Source organism: Adiantum capillus-veneris, chromosome 24, assembly GCF_014529385.1.
Source record: "Adiantum capillus-veneris isolate H3 chromosome 24, ASM1452938v2, whole genome shotgun sequence".
In the NCBI taxonomy this organism is placed as follows: Eukaryota; Viridiplantae; Streptophyta; class Polypodiopsida; order Polypodiales; family Pteridaceae; genus Adiantum; species Adiantum capillus-veneris.
Genome location: NC_140954.1, coordinates 47,635,753 through 47,651,824, shown reverse-complemented (window position 1 = coordinate 47,651,824; position 16,072 = coordinate 47,635,753). Strand labels below are relative to the sequence as shown.

At 39.8% G+C, this 16,072-nt stretch overlaps 1 protein-coding gene across 1 annotated transcript; it reads left to right on the top strand.

Moving 5' to 3' along the window:
• The first annotated feature begins 11,042 nt into the window (after positions 1 to 11,042).
• LOC147426324 (uncharacterized) lies at positions 11,043 to 15,032 on the top strand. Its single transcript, XM_086498369.1, has 6 exons — positions 11,043 to 11,176; positions 11,489 to 11,637; positions 12,521 to 12,879; positions 12,963 to 13,379; positions 13,550 to 13,927; positions 14,872 to 15,032. Exons 3-6 carry the CDS (start codon positions 12,847 to 12,849, stop codon positions 14,899 to 14,901), a joined length of 858 nt encoding a protein of 285 aa, XP_086354495.1. The 5' UTR covers positions 11,043 to 11,176; positions 11,489 to 11,637; positions 12,521 to 12,846; the 3' UTR covers positions 14,902 to 15,032.
• Positions 15,033 to 16,072: the final 1,040 nt, after the last annotated feature.

The window sequence follows — 16,072 nt, the reverse complement described above, 5'->3', positions numbered from 1 at the left end:
TAAGTTATAATTGATCATTTTGGCTCATACTTAAAATTTGGCATGTAATAGGTGTATACAAGTGATAGGTGAGGTGATGATACCAATTTCAAGCCAAAATATTGCAAAAGTAAATAATTGCAATTATTTATAGCAGTCAACTTTTTCTTGCAAAACTTGAAAATTTTAATCTAAACACATTCTATACAACTAAAACAAGTCCTAAATTTAATCTGGTAAACTTTGGTCTTGCCAGCACCACTTCATGCTTTGTCGACTCTCAAATCACCGATTTTTGTGACTACATGGCATGTAGAGTTGGTTAGTCACTTTTGAGACTATGGACTTGTCCGCAACATAGTCGTGAAGCAACTCATCCAATTTTGGCCCATTTGGAGTCAATTTGATCTCGTATGCCAAATTTGATGCTTTGCAGCCTTCGAGCCGTTTTCTGCTTTTTGAGGGCTTGGCTTGATTGATTTTATGAAACCAATCATATACATTGTGTATAGACCTCATATGTAAGCTGTCTGTGGAGTCAGATTCCAATTATGGCATCTGCCAATAACCTATTTCTACTTGCGGCCCTCTTGACCCTTGCGGAATGGTCAACTATTGAGATAGAAGTGTTCTATTATGTTGGGGCATGCTACAGTTCAAATCTCATCCAGTTTGGTTGAGCTGACAGACCGCTATGGTTGATTTTTGGTCGTAAGTCTTCATGCATTGCTCAAATTCCATGGGTTTTTCTAGGGGTTTAGACTAGCTACCGGCCATACAAAATGGATCATTGATAAGTATAGAACTTACCCCTCATGTCTCATGTGAGATGGCGCTGAAAACAGGTGACTGTGGACTCCGGAAAATGCATGCGAAGAGGGTCAAAAAGCTCTCTCTCCAAAGGCAATAAGTGGAAATGAGGTGATTTTATCCTACCTTGGGTATCTATACTCAGACTTCCCGAACCATTTTTCCCCAAATTTCCCTGTTAGTCCTACTAGGCCGTGAAATCTATGTTAGACTCAAAAATTTTCACGATCAAATTCATGTAACTCATTTTGCAAGAAGTCTAGAAAAGTAGGTATGGCCACCTAATTTAGACTTTCCGCTTTCATCTGCCGATTTAATTGAATTTTTTTTGCTGCTTGTTTGCCTTGTCTTTCTGATCATCAACATATCTTCAATTTTTCCATTTGAGCTCCTTTGCTACTTATTATTAATTTTTGACTTGTTTATTGAAAAAATCAAAGAAAATAACAAAATGCGCTAAAAAAGGCAAAGTGAAAATCCAATAATTAAGAAAATTCATTGAGAAACATAGCTTTATTGTTTTTTGTTGAATTTCTCCATTTTTAAGTCTCGATATCAAGACAAATGATGAAAAATAACCAAAAAGGACTATTTTTTGTTATACACTATTTACACTCATCGAGGAGATATTATCAGTTAAATTTCCCTGTTGCTAATTTATAAGGGTATTATTAGGTAATTTTGCAAAAAATCACACGTTAACATCAAATTTTTTTCTCCCTCTTCAAACGTTGCCCTTAATTACTTTTAGTGCCCTTCCACCCCTCCTAGATGGCATACTCCGAGGCGACTGTGTGCATGGGTTGAACAATTGTGTCTATGCATAGCCTTGATTGGCTCTACCATGCTTTGAAGATCAATGCAATTAAAACCATCATGTTGTGCAAGAGTTGGGTCTTGAGTAATTAACTCAAGGGTTTTCAATGTCGAGGCTTTCTGATGGTGTCTTCCAAAGAGCAAATCTTGTAGCTTTTGTGCTCTTTGCTTGATTATACCATCAGGATGCTTTAGCACACTGATTTAATGAGCTTTTGGTATCAATAATGACTATTGTCAAGCTTTTATCTGCCATTGATATCTTAGTTTGTCTTGGTCAGAATGGTGTGGTTGAGGTTTCTGAGACTTAACTCTCCATTCCTTGATTGGTGTTCCAGTTTGCGGAGAAGATAAGTGCTCCTTTTTCTTCCAAATCCATTTTGTGTTAGATTCCTTGCTCAGAGATGCTCGTCTCTATGTTTTGAACCTTGGAATTGTCTTTGGCATTGTCGATGATGTTTTAGGCACCCAGATTTGAATCGGCTTGTCCTTAAGCTGTGCTTTCGGTACCCAAATTTTCTTGACTCCTTGCATGCTACTTGTAGCATTTACTGAATGGAGAAGATTGATTACTTCGAGGTTTGGTTTTCTGGTAATTTCCTTTCCATTCCTCCTTGCTTGGTGCAATTGGAACAATGAGTTGTCTGCCTTTAGGTGATAGCTTGAGCTGATTGGTATCCCAATCTGGTACTGCTTTGTATGTCCGCATCTAAGGAATTCCAAAAATCATTGTCTCATTCATGTGTTCATATGGTAAGCATACAAACTAATGAGGACGTGAACATCCATGTACTATCACATTCAAGTTGAATACTCCCAATGTTGGTGTTGGGTTCTTGTTGCATCCTTTGATAGTCGCTATTCATGCTGTCAAAGACTGACTTGTTGCTTTCTTGTACGTGGAATAACTGACTGCGTTTACTCTAGCTCCTGTATCGACCAATGCATTTGTGCTATGGTTGTTGAGCTGTACTTTGATGTGAAGGTCCATTCCATCTAACCGTTCATCATCTATTGACACTGCATCTTTCTGCAATTCCCATTGATGGTTATTTATTTTTAGTGTGTTGATGGGAATAGGTATTTGTTGATTCTTGAGAGCAGCTTTCCTTTTGAGTACCGGAAGCCGAGCTTCCTCCTGGGATTCATCAATAATCTGCTGCTGTTTTATCTTCCTTTGCTTGGTTGCATGCATTCTTTCTAGCAATTCATTGGTTAGTGGCAAATTGTAGTTCTTTAAATGACATCAACTAATCCAATTAGCCATTGGTTCACCATCTAGGGTGGACAACTTAATTGCTCCACTTGGAGATACATCTTCAATAATAAACGGTCTATTTCCTTTTTTCTTAAACTTGGGAATGTGTTGCTTAAGGGAATAAACTAAAACTAAGTCCCCTTTTTTGAAGATTTTTGTAATTAAATGGGAATCAAAAAACTTTTTTTGTTTTCCCTTTTGTAAATAGATGTGAGCTACAACAATTAGCCTTTGCTCATCTAGCTTCTCTAAATCCTCAAGTCTCTCTGACAATTCACGTCCAGGCAACTCAAGATCCTTAGCTAACTTTAGTATCGGCAATAGAAACTCTATTGGCAGTATGGCATCAAGACCATAAACAAGGTTAAAGGGTGTAGCACTTAAGACTGTTTTGAATGAAACTCGATAAGCCTATAGAGCTGCATTTCCCAATCTGTCCTTCCTGAACTAACCACTTTTGTCAATACCGAGCTAAGAATTTTATTTGTATGCTCAGCTTGTCCATTTGCTTGTGGGTGATAGGGAGACGATTTGTTATGGATGACCATAAATTCATTAAGCAGATACTCAATTACCTCATTGAGGAAATGAGTTCCCCTATTACTGACAATTTCTATTGGAAGTCCATATCTTGTGAATACATACTCATATAAGAATGCGGCAGTGGTTCTGGTATCATTCTTTTGAGTTGCTTTAGCCTCTGTCCACTTGGTCAAATAGTCTGTATCTACAATGATATATTGAGCTTGGGTTTTGTAAGCAAATGGTTGTATTGGCCCAACAAAATCTATACCCCATTTTACGAAAGCTCTAGCTCCCATCATTGGTCTTAAGGGCATGCTATCTACTCTTGTTGGCATTTTTTCTCATTGACAAGCATCACACCTTCGAACATATTCTTTGGCATCTGCAAAAAGTGTTTGCCACCTATGTCTGCCATTAAGCTTTCTCTTGCGGTGGTTTTACTAGAAAAGTGACCTCCATTTTATCCAGCATGTGCTTGTTCTATAATTGGAATATATTCGTCTTTATTTGCACAAAGATGCAAATGTTGATCCTTACCTCTCCGATACAATTGGTTTCCAAAATAAGAGCATAGTCTCTTGCTTCAGTTTCAATTTCTCTTTGAAGGAATTTACTCATATCCTCATGAAATGTTTGGCTTGTTAAGTAAGTAACTAGATAGTTACTCTACGTAGGAACATGCGACGTTTGGAACAATGTTACGTGAGGTATGGGTGCTTGTTTTTGACATTGAGGACAATCCTTTACAAAAGAGCAAACATCACTCCTCATATTTGGCCAAATCTCAAGATCCTTTGCATACTTTGGTCTTTTGCAAACTGAAGTCCTACTATGATAATATGTGCTTGACTTAGGTATTGGGTTTTCTCTTCAGGATTAATGCATAAGAGCAATATTCCATCTCGGTTTCTTTTTTATAGCCTACCAGCTAGTAATTCATACATATTCGATTGCTCAATTAATCCGATTGTAATAGGAAGTGGTATTTGCGAATCCACTTGAGCTATGGCCATCAATGATACCATATTTTCTGGCCATCGAGGTATCATTTCCACGGAGAACAGATATGCATCTGGTAGATCATCGTCTACTCCCTTAGATGGTTCCCTTGAAACAATCCTAGACAAATGATTTGCTCTTTGATGAGTAGTGTCCACATTTACAACTACAGTGAAATCAAATTCTAGAGGAATGATGAACCATCTCACTATTCTTCCTGTGCTGCATGGCTTATTGACCAAGTACAATAAGGCTTGGTGGTCCACAAGGAACACAAATTTGTTTGCTAATAGGTAATGTCTATACTTTTTTATGACATAGATCATTCCAAATCCTTTCCTTTCTGTGGTGGTATAATTCTTTTCTGCCATGTTCAACTGTCGGCTAGCATAAAAAATAGGAAGATCAATTTTCATGTCTCCTGGTTGAGCTAGTATACACCCAATGGCAAAATTGGAAGCATCTACATGTATGTGGAATATCTTATTTCAATCTGGTGCTTTTAATATTAGAGCTGAGGTGAGAGATTGCTTAAGCTTCATGAAGGATTATTCACACTCATTAGTCCATTCAAAGTGTGTAATCAAGCTATACATGGGTTTTGCAATTATAGCGTACATGTAACTGAATCGTCTGTAATATCCACAATGTCCCATGAAGGTTTGAAGCCCCTTGACTATTGTTGGTCTAGGCAAATTAACAATAACATGAATTTTATCCATAACAGTAGCTATGCCATTTTTAGATACTATATGTCCAAGAATTTTTTCTTGTCTACCCATGATGTGCACTTTTCAGGATTTAAGCAAATCTTATAAAGTCCACAGTTTTCGAATATCTTTTTGAGGTGTTCAAAATGATCAGCCAATGTATGCATAGATCATCCATATAAACTTCCAAGAATCTCCTTAGATATTCTTTAAAAGCATGGGTCATCAATCTTTGAAAGGTGGCAGGAGCATTAGTTAACCCAAATGGCATAACCCGATAGGCAAAAATACCCCATTGTGTTGCAAAAGCAGTTTTATGCTAATATTTTGGGTCAACCAAAAGTTGATTGTATCCCGAAAAGCCATCTAAGAAGCTGTAAGCTTCTTTAACTGCAACTCGCTCTAAAACATGCTCAGTGATTGAAAGAGGAAAGTTGTCTCTAATGGTAGCTGCATTCACTTTCTTGAGGTTGACACACACTCGTACTTTTTTATTTTTCTTGGGTACTACCACAATTGGAGACACCCAATCTGTGTGTTCAATTTCATAAATGAATTTGGCTTCCTTTAGTTTTTCAATCTCTTCTTTGATCTTTTTGGCGAATGTTTCATTGTATGTGTACGGCCTTTTTCTACTTGGTTTCACATCATCTCTCATGGGTATGGTATGTTGGCAGATTTTGGATCAACACCCTTGAGATCCTTATAAGACCAAGCAAAGATATCTCTGTATTCTTTCAGTAAGCTTAACAAAATCTCTTCTTCTTTTTCTGCTAGGTCATTTGCAATGTAGGCTAGTCTAAGCTCTTCTTCTGGTTCAGTCAAATCTATCTTTTTTGCATTTTCAGACCCTTCGTAGGACTCGCCTTGTTTTCGTAGTTCTCTAACAGGTTGTTTTCTGGAGAGTACATTTCTTGTTATGGGATGGAACACTCATTACATCTTTACCATTCTCTTCTGTGGTTTCCATTTTTGTCATATATATCTCCTTTAGAGCTTTTTTCAACTCTTGATACTTCTTTTTCTTTTCAACTTGTGTCATGGTTGACTCCTTGTCCTGTTTTTTAGGTTTCACTTGAGTTTCCTTTCTTGTTTTTCTTGATGTTTTTGACATTTTTAGATTTTTGTTTGAAGCATATCTAGTAGTGATTTTGTCATTGACAAAATCATGTGTATCAATCTGCATCAGGAATTGTGTTCTACTGGAGACTGATGGCATAGGTCTAGCTTTCACGTTTCTAGTGCCTCTTTTTTGTCTATACCATTTCTGTCTTCTCGGTTTCTAGTTAGGAAAGTCAAAAAACTTTTCCTCCTCTCCTTTCATGAGTAGCTTAGCTCTCACATGTTCTTTTTCCGACCTTCAATCATCTTAGGTAGCTGAAGGTTCTTTTAACTCATTTGTTGCATCATAGTAGAGGTCTGAAAAGACTTGTTGAGCTTTCATCAAGTCCTTGGGTTCCTGAATTTTGTCTTCAATGTGGAGGGTTGAGATCATCTGTATGGGAATTATATCATAGCCGTCTTGATTGCAGAATTGAGTAGGCATAGACGTATTCACACATACATCCATTGTCGCTAAAATTTGAGTCCAAGAAAATGGCTCAAACAAATGCTCTTGAAAGGGTTCGGGTACATACGCTTCATCGGTGCAATCCCTTTCTAAGATACATTCTTCTCTTTTTAAGCTCCCGTTTTTTGAAGCTCCACACATCCAAATAGGAGTGTCTTTGTTCAATCAAGATGGAAGCTTAGTTTCAGCCGAGGAGACTGGATTGAACTCTTGCATGGGCGTTTTCATGACATCTCTATAAATGTGATCTTTTAGATTAAACCCTTGTTATTGATCCCACTTGCTTCAAGTACAGATAGTTGTTTTCCTAGTCTTGGATGAGTTGTACATGTTGCATGAAAGGTCTTCCCAATATGATTTTGTAATTGCGTTTCTTCCCAAAGTCTACTATGGCAAAAGTGTGTTGATATTCAATCCCACATGAATTAACTATCACTTTTTCAAGCAGTCCTAAGGTTCTTTCGATGTGTCCATCAGCCAATTGCAATTTCATTCGAGTTTGTCTAATGGATGGTTGTCCGCAGGATTCCCATACTGCTTTCGGAGCTATGGCTATGCCTGCCCCACTATCCAGTATTGCCATGGTTTCTATGTCATTATATTTCACTGGAAGGGTTGTGTTTCCTTCTTCCCCTTCGTAGTATTCTCCAACTTTGTTCATTGGAACAAATCGAATCTCCTTGTTGTCCATTTCGTGTTTCAATTTTTTCAAATTTTTTGCTATTAGCCCCGTTATTCCCACCTTCTCTACAATTTTCTGTAGATCATTCCATAGGTATGGTCTGATTTTTAATAGTTCTCCCAAAGTAAGAGTGCATTGGATGGGTGTAGACATGATTGAATGAATGTTGTCTACTTCTAGGGTTTGTTCCTCTCTTTTTACTTGAGTGGTCTTACACACTATGGATTCATCCTCGTTATCTCCCAAGTAAGGGGATAGTGTTTTCAAGGTCAATGGTTTAGACATTCCTGAAGCTTCAAATCCGCAATCCCCATATAAGATTGTACTTCTTATAACCATACTTCTTTTATAGGAGTTGATTTAAGAGTTAGGCTCCTATCATTGATCTCTCTAACTTTCTCCATAAGTGTCCTAGTCAGTCTTCTTCTACGAATGGAATTTTGACTAAGGCATCTTCGTTGTCCGGCACTATAAGTTTTGGCTCTTTTGTTTCAAGGTGGGGTTCTACCACCGCTTTGGTTTTTTCTTGATTGTCTCTTACCACGAGCTCCTTAGGTTTTGCCATACTTTCGAGCTTGGGTCTTTGTTTTTCCAGCATTTCTTGCATGATTCTTACTAAATTTTGATAAGCTTCAATCTTAGCTGCTTCCATGTCTGGAGAAGGATAGTTTTTCCATTTGTTTTCCATGTTTTGGCATGCTTTAAGTTCTGCTAAGTAGGCTTCCAAGGCTGCATTAATAGGTTCAAAAATTTTATCAACCAAAATTGATCCTCCCGATTTCACTTTGGTTTCATTGACTTTGCTTCCAGTTTCTTTCACATTTTCCTCGAATAATTTTTTTGCTTTCTCTTCATTTTCAGTTCGTTCTTTTTATTTTTGCATCTCATACATTTTGCTTCTGCTTCTTTTGGTCTTTTGAGAATCAATTTTTGTGTTCTCTGAAGCATCAAAGGAGTTACATTTCTTTTTCTTAGCTTAGGCTCGGGTGATTACCTTGATTGGAACAATCGATTCACTCTCAGATGAGCTACTAGATATCACTTGGACTACATTCACTCCTGTTTTACCCTTGTTTAAAGTATTTTTAGGACAATCTTCTGGAAAGTGTCCTCCCTTTTTGCAACATTGTATGCAATAAGCTTCAACTGGCTTGAGGCTCTTGTCAGTCTCTGGGCATTCATTTTTCCAATGATCATTTGCACCACAATTATGACAGTTTCTCGTTCTTGACTTAATCATGGGTCTTACCATAGGAAGTTTGACACCTTGACTAGCTACATAATACATTGGTGCAAGCTCTAGTGGAGTATAAGTCACAGGTTCTTCCATTGGTGGTGGATGTGAATTATACCAATCTCCTTCTACCATTACTATAAATGGACTAAGCTCAGCATAGGTTGTAACAGGCACTAGTGCTTGTTCATCTATGACTCCTTCTGAATGCATGTACTTTACAGACACTGTATTATGTCCTGGATATGGAGGTTGTTGACCCAGCACGGGTTGAGATCTTTCCATACCCATCGGTGGTCTTTGAGCTGGGACCATGTTAGGCTGATCTCTGCACATGGGTTGTCCTTGTGGCCTCATGGGCACATACTGAACATTCCCATCATATTTTGGTCGGCAATAGCACTCATTGGTCTCATGGTTGTTCCATTTACTCTCGATTGCACACCATCTGTGGCCTATTCGTTGTTTCTGTTGAGGTATCCCTTGTCCTGGTTCTTTCATAGGTGCTTTTTGTATGTTATTCATCTTTTTGAGCATGTATTTTATGGCTGAAAGTGGTGCTGCAGTAGCCGTTCCCACTTGTGCTGGTTTAGTGGATGTTTTCTCACTTTGGTTCTCCTTAAGGATATCTTCTTCATTGAAAATATCACCTAAGTCAATAGCATCTGACACACACTCTTCTACGATTGTATACTTCTTGCTATACAGTATAGCAAGAAAGTTCTTTGTTTAGCAGTCCCTCTAGAAACAATGATACTAGTCATTCTTTTGTACGTATCTCTAGCTCTGGAAACCTGGCAATGTATAGTTTCATTTGAGTTACACAATCTCTAACAGACTCACATTACTTCTATTTAAAGCTGTAGATTTGAGTTATCGTATTGTGTTTGATCTCCATTTTGGAACAAGCAGCTACAAATCTTTCAGCTAATGTGTTCAAGTCCATGATTGACCTTGGTCGTATGGATCCTCCAATCCACTATATATTTTGACTCATTTTTGAAAATCAGTTAGTCTGACACGTTTATTTGGTTCAACTCTTAGTTTCCTGACAATTGGTCTTGTTCCGAATCTTTCAAACCAATCTGTTAGAAATAGTGACTCATGTAGCTCTGGACTAGCTTTAGTGTGACCCAATTTTCTTTGTGATGAGATGGTTTTTGGTTTCTTAACATTACTCTCAAAAGATCTTCCACGGTGTTCATCTCTTGGAGCAGTTTCTAATCCTTGGTCCAATATCCAATCTCTTATTGAATACCTTTGATATTTGATTTATTCTACCTCCTCGGAGTCATCGTACCATAGTTCTTAGAACAATCTTTGAACAGGTCCCTTCTCCTGGGTCTTGAAGATATGGCTTGAGAAGGGCGTCAACGCGTGCGCTTGGAGAAAATGAGAAGGCGAAGGTGGACAGGCCAGCATGCCGCGGAGGAGCAGGAGGAGATAGCCCAACTGCCTGCCTCCGACGATGACATTACCGAGCTTCTCGGCAGCATCGAAAGGTCTCTGACGGTGAGTGTTTGTTTATTGTTGTACGTACGTAGCTGGGATCTACACAATCCTAGGCAACCTAAGGCCTTTGATCTGGACTGCGTGTAGTAGTAGATGCCCAATCTCTTCCAGCTGAAGCGGGTACTGAGCCAAATTCCCATGGGAGATTTCCCATTGTGTTTCCCAGTAGCAATTTTGTACTCCGTGGGGGGACTTTCTGGTGTAGCTGTGTAGCTGCAGTGATTCCTCACCTGCAGATGAGATTATCTTCTCCCCAAGAAGCCGGTGTTGCATTATGTGAACCCCTCCTGGGATTCCTCAGTACTGTGTGTGTAACATGAGATCTTAGACAGGCATTACAATGAGACAGCCCCTACTGGAATCCCTCTTTTTCGAATAAATACAAGAAATCTCAGAGAGACAGGTTTGCAAACTGTAGCTTCAGGCATATATTATTTTGGTAGAAGTGTCTTGTGCCTTTCAGGGCATTATTTATGTACAAGTTATCGAGGGTGAGCATTGTCGAATCAAAATCCCCACAGCCATCGTTTTACCGTTCAATTTATGTACACCGTTTTCTGTTTCACATTTGAAAATGTTGCTCTTTAACTTGTTTTTGATCGTTGGGAGATGGAAACGGCAGCATAAGGATGGAGCTGTACACATGTCTGATGATGTGAAAAGTTATGCATTGTATGTGGAGAAACATCTGGACAAGGTATAGTTACAATGGCTTCCATGGAAGATGCCCTATTCATCAGCTAGTATCACAATCAATGTTGGTTTGTGATCGATGATTGCAGGTCACCGCTGGAGCTAAGCTTTCAAAGGAATTTGTCAGTGCCTTGGATGCGTTGCCTTGGGTCGGTGCAGGATTGACCATTATAGCAATGGGTCTGGACATGTCCCTCAAGATGCACGACAACAAAGAGCAATGCAGCTACTTGATGACACAATATCTCGACATCTAGAAGAGATTTATGAGGCCACTACTCGAGAGTGAAGGACGAGCCAACACTGAAATGATGGCAGAGTCCATGCACCTCATTATAGAAGGCTATTTGTTTTGCAGAAAAGTACTGAACGCAGGCAAATCGAAGAGGTATGCTATTGCTCTCCAGGACCATGAAAGGTAGGAGATGACGTGCGATGGGCATACTTGATTTGTCTCCATTGTGTGCGTGCTGCTAGTGTGCATGCACTGCTTGGATGAATTTGAGGTTTCCACATGCTTATGGCATCCAGTCAAAAGTTTTATATGGGGATAGTTGATTCTCTCTGCGTAAGGGGATTTCCAACACAATCATGATTCATGGCCCCCGCATCTCGCCTTTGAACATCTTATGCCTTGCATTATCTCGCCTTCAAGCATCTTATGAATTGCGGAACAGTGACAATTCTGACTTCTTTACAGATTTCTGTAAGCAAGTAACTACAGCCAGGAGGTTGAGACGGTGAAGAAGAAGCTGGAATTTTTTTTGCTGAAGGAAATTGGTGTGAATACCGTTCCCTTGAGGAGGTCAAGCCATCCAATAGCATTGTTGACACTTCCAACAAAAGCAGGCAAGTACTTGGCTCTTGATGGCACATTCCCAGTCACATTGGTGCAACAGTTATTACTCTTGAGAGAGAGAGAGAGAGAGAGAGAGAGAGAGGGAGAAGGGGGGGGAGGGGGCATTTCTTGTATGGGATCCTAGAGAGTGGATGTGTCCAGGACATATTGAAGGGGAGATCAATTCCTTTCCTGAGTATAGTGTGTGCAGTGGCGGTGGTATCCTCCTCTGCCACCAGCCACGTCGCCTACAACATGCATTCATGCATCAGTATTGGTCATGCATTTGGAGTCTCAGAGTCGGCCGTTGCATCTCGTAGTTCATGTGGACGCTATCACGTGTGGGTTTACCAGTTGGGACATGGGCAGCTTGGGCAGGACACAGTACTACTTGTCAGTGTTTTGACATTGTTTTGACAGTGCTGTCTGTTGTCTTGTGTGTAGACTTGGTCTTCATGAGGGCTTTGTGTAGAGGAGCAGATTTCCAATGTCTTGAAATTCAGCTATGATGCTCTCAATGGGGAAACTCAAACTGCATTTCTCTTGCCTTGTGTGTGCTTTGACAATTTGACATACTTCCAGTTTAGGGATGTTGTAGACTCGATACTTCCGAGGGCTGAAACCTCCAGGCTTTTAGAGTTGGGCTTGCTAGAGCTAGAAACATATTCTCTATCAGGTCACACTACTGTGGAAGTAAAGGTGAGGATGCATGACCTTATCAGAAATCTTGGCTATCAAATGGCAGTTACATGGAAGTGTACTGCCACCACTTACATGCCAACGTGCATGCAAGGTCTTGTAAATGTGGATGATGAGGTATGGCACATTGCAACTCTTCCCCAGCTGCCTTCTTGTATTGATCTTCTTATGTTTACTGCATGCTGCTGGTGACAGATTTGGAGGGATGTAAAATGGTTGTGAGTCCCTTCTCTGGAAGTCTGGATAGATGCAGACTTTGAGAAGTGTAGAGAGCTGCAGGTGATTGTTCTTGAGGGTCATGTCAATGGACACATTGCGGACCCTCCTCCGCTGCTCAAGGCTATTGTCGATTTTACATCAACTCCAAGCTGAATCGATCATGGCTTCTTTTTTTCATTTCCATGTGTCTCGATCCTCTGAACGTGATATGGCAAAGTGCCTTCGTTGATGTGGCAATGTAATATTTATGGCACAGTGCAAGAATATGGGACTTTGACAAGCTTTAGGAGTTAGTTCATTTTATGGTTTGCCAACCTCTGGTGAAAGAGTTCTCGGTAATGTGGTCCACGAGTTGAATCGTTTGAGAGAGGCCACTGTGTATAACATGCTGCTAATTGCTTGTAATAATGGGGTGCAGGCGGTAGCCTCTTCAGCAACAAGGCTGCAATTTTTTGATGGCTTTGGTGTTAAAAACATCCCTGAGGAAGACATCGACTGCCATAAGAACACTCTGTGCATTCTGCGATGTGAGAGAACTGCTGAGCTGTCATCTTACTTTTGCCAGAGCATGACCAAGTTGCGAGAGTTATGCCTGACGGATTTTGAAGGGGAGAGCTTGCTGGAGCTGGGGATCAAAAGCACCACTCTTGAAGAGCTCCCCCAAAGCCTCGGGCATCTCTGGCGAGTACGAGACCTCTGTCTAAAGATGAAAGAATTGAAGGAGTTTCCTAGTGGTATGCTCGAGGGAATGAAGGAGCTAAAATGGCTTCGCCTTACACTTCAGAGGGTTACTTCGATGCCTATGCAAGAACTAGGCCACAAAGCCTCTTTAGAGGTAATGCTGCTAAGCTTGCCTTCCTTGGATCGGCTTGTTCCGGAACATGGACTGTCTCTGAAGCTACCTAAACTGAAGTTCTTGAGCCTTTGGTGTGAGAGGATGAGCAGCCGGAGGGTGTGCGGTTGAGCTATCCATCTCTAGTGTGCCTGCATTTGTGTTTGGGACAGGTCAAAGTGCTCCCTCCGGGATTCATCACGGGCTGCAGCAAATTGCGGGCCTTTTGCTTGGGATGTTGCTACGCTCTGCGAGAGCTGTGTGCAGAAACGGAGATCCTGTCTCACGTAGAGTCCTTGGAAGTGTCGAATTGCCCACGCCTGAGAGCGATTCCAGAAGGGTTGATGAAGACGGTGCAGTCGCTTGTGATAAAGAAATGCCCAAGCGTGCGGGGGTTGCCAGGGGATTTGGACGAGCAGAAAGCAAGGTCCATGCGCTTGCTTGCCTGCGACGCCCACATTCTGCCACCTCAATTCCTGCCTCTTCCGGGTGTCTTGGTTGCTGACTCTGCAGGGGCATTAGTGAAGCCTTTTATCCAGCTACAATCCTTGGTAACTACTAGTATAGTAACCCTGGGTCACATCTATTATATCTGTATATAATAGATATAGATACAGATATAATATATATATATATATATATATATATTTTCTGTATGAAGGATTGTTGCTATATTAATATGTTCGTTTCTTTGTTTTTGGGACTTAGAAGATAAAATGTGACCAAGTATATTTTCAATATATGAACGTTTGTTTGGACCTAAATGGCTCATCTTAGAAATTTGCTGCCATAGTATGTTTATTGTTTGGAAATTTGGTACTACATCTATATATTACCCTACCCTAAATGGCTCAATTTTAAATAAAATGCATCACTTGTGGAGATTCCTCCCATCGCCAACCCAAGAAAACCTCTCCATCTTTGTCTGTCCCCATTGTTTCTTTCCATACTTGACATGCCGCAAGGCAGTGCCAAACAATATGTTCTCTTTCAATAGTCCCTAACTAACAATATCATCCTTAAATTTTTTTGCCCATGTTAGAGGACATAGAAGCTGGTATGTGTCGTGCGTGCACTAGGCTATCCAAAGGAAGGTTGTTCATTTCCACAGGTTGCACCTCCTCACAGCTAAAAAAGATGAAGTTGAAGCTGGATCAGAGATGAAATTGAGTGCTTGTGTGTGTGCATGAGCCGGGGGGGGGAGAGAGAGAGAGAGAGAGAGAGAGCGCATGGGCAATCGTTTGTAACTTGTCCAAGTAGGAAAAGTGGTAGATATTTTGTGCTAAAGTCCATCTACAATTCTATTTCTATCTTGTTTCTATCGATTAAGTGGTAAATTTGACTACCAAAGTGGTGAATCTAGTTCTTTCATCTTTTACTGAGATTGGATAAGGTGTGTTCCTCTCTTGTGTTATGTGTAGATCTACACTACACCTATTACTTAGATTCATGTTGTAAAGGGATTAATTAATTTTTTGTTTGCATTTTGTTTTAGGTGAAACATGACCCAAAAAAGAAAAGTTAGTGGACTTTGCTTGTCATCAAGAAAGGCGATGGTATGTAGACATCTAGAGTCCATATGGCCCCCAGTTTCACAGGGTCCATTTGTATGTTGCAAAAGCCATGGATGAGAATACATTTCAAGATTTTGGACAAGTGCTACCATCAGCTATCTCCATAGTTGATGCTCATCCAAATGTTCAATGCTTATGCATTCAAGTGTTGAGTACCAACTTTTACCAAAGATTTATGCCATTGACCAAATGGTCATGGAGAAAGATGTAACTATGTTTACTCAAGGATGGAATTTAGATCGTCCTTCTTCTGAAGCAAGCCTTGATCGATTACAAGATGCCATAAGTGCTTCATTGAGAGGGAAACCAAAGAAATCTCCTACGCATCCAAAAGCAAAGAAGAAAAAGGGTGAGTCTAGTCCAAATAAAAGTGAGCTTATTATAGATAAAAGTCAAAGCATTAAGACCTTAGAGGAGATGATTGAAAATTATTTGATAGTTCATTACGATTTATAGAGCTGGGATTACTGGAAAAAAACTTGAAGGCGGCAAAGAAAAAAACAGGGGCACAAAAAAGTATTCAAAATACTTTCCTTTCAAGTATAAAGACTTTGAGTTCAATGTTGATAATTGTTTTGTTGCCTTTGCTCATTATAAATGTCACCAGCTTGAACCTAAGCAAATGGATAATTGCATGATGTGGTTTGCATTGAGTATGAATAGGCTTGCTGCATGTGCTTATCTAATGTTGATAATTGTTTTGTTGCTCCTACTCACTATAATTTTTGCCAACTTAAACCCAAGAAAATGGATAATTGCATGATGTGGTTTTCATCGAGTATGAATAAGCCTGTTACATGTGCTTATCTGATGACAATTAATAATTGTCAACAGATGACGGCAGGAAACCCAATGGAACTCAATGAATTAAAAGAGGCAAAATTGACAAAATATAGATATTGGACCATTGATGGTCAACATTCCATTTATCGTGCTAAAATGTTAAGGTATCAAGAGAAGGAAACCACTGATGATCCTGTGTCTCAAGAGTTAATAATATTAAGTGTACAAAAAAGGTATGTATTGTTGTAGATGCAACTCCACAGGTTGCATCAGCCATATCTACTATTGCAAATGAGAAAGACAAGGCTTTATATGTCAAACAACCATATAGTGACATAT

Coding starts and splice junctions, on each gene's coding strand:
- LOC147426324 (XM_086498369.1), top strand. CDS start 12,847: ATGGTTTGCCAACCTCTGGTGAAAGAGTTCTCG. Junction 12,880..12,962: donor CTCTGGTGAAAGAGTTCTCG/GTAATGTGGTCC, acceptor AATGGGGTGCAG/GCGGTAGCCTCTTCAGCAAC. Junction 13,928..14,871: donor TTATCCAGCTACAATCCTTG/GTAACTACTAGT, acceptor ATTTTGTTTTAG/GTGAAACATGACCCAAAAAA.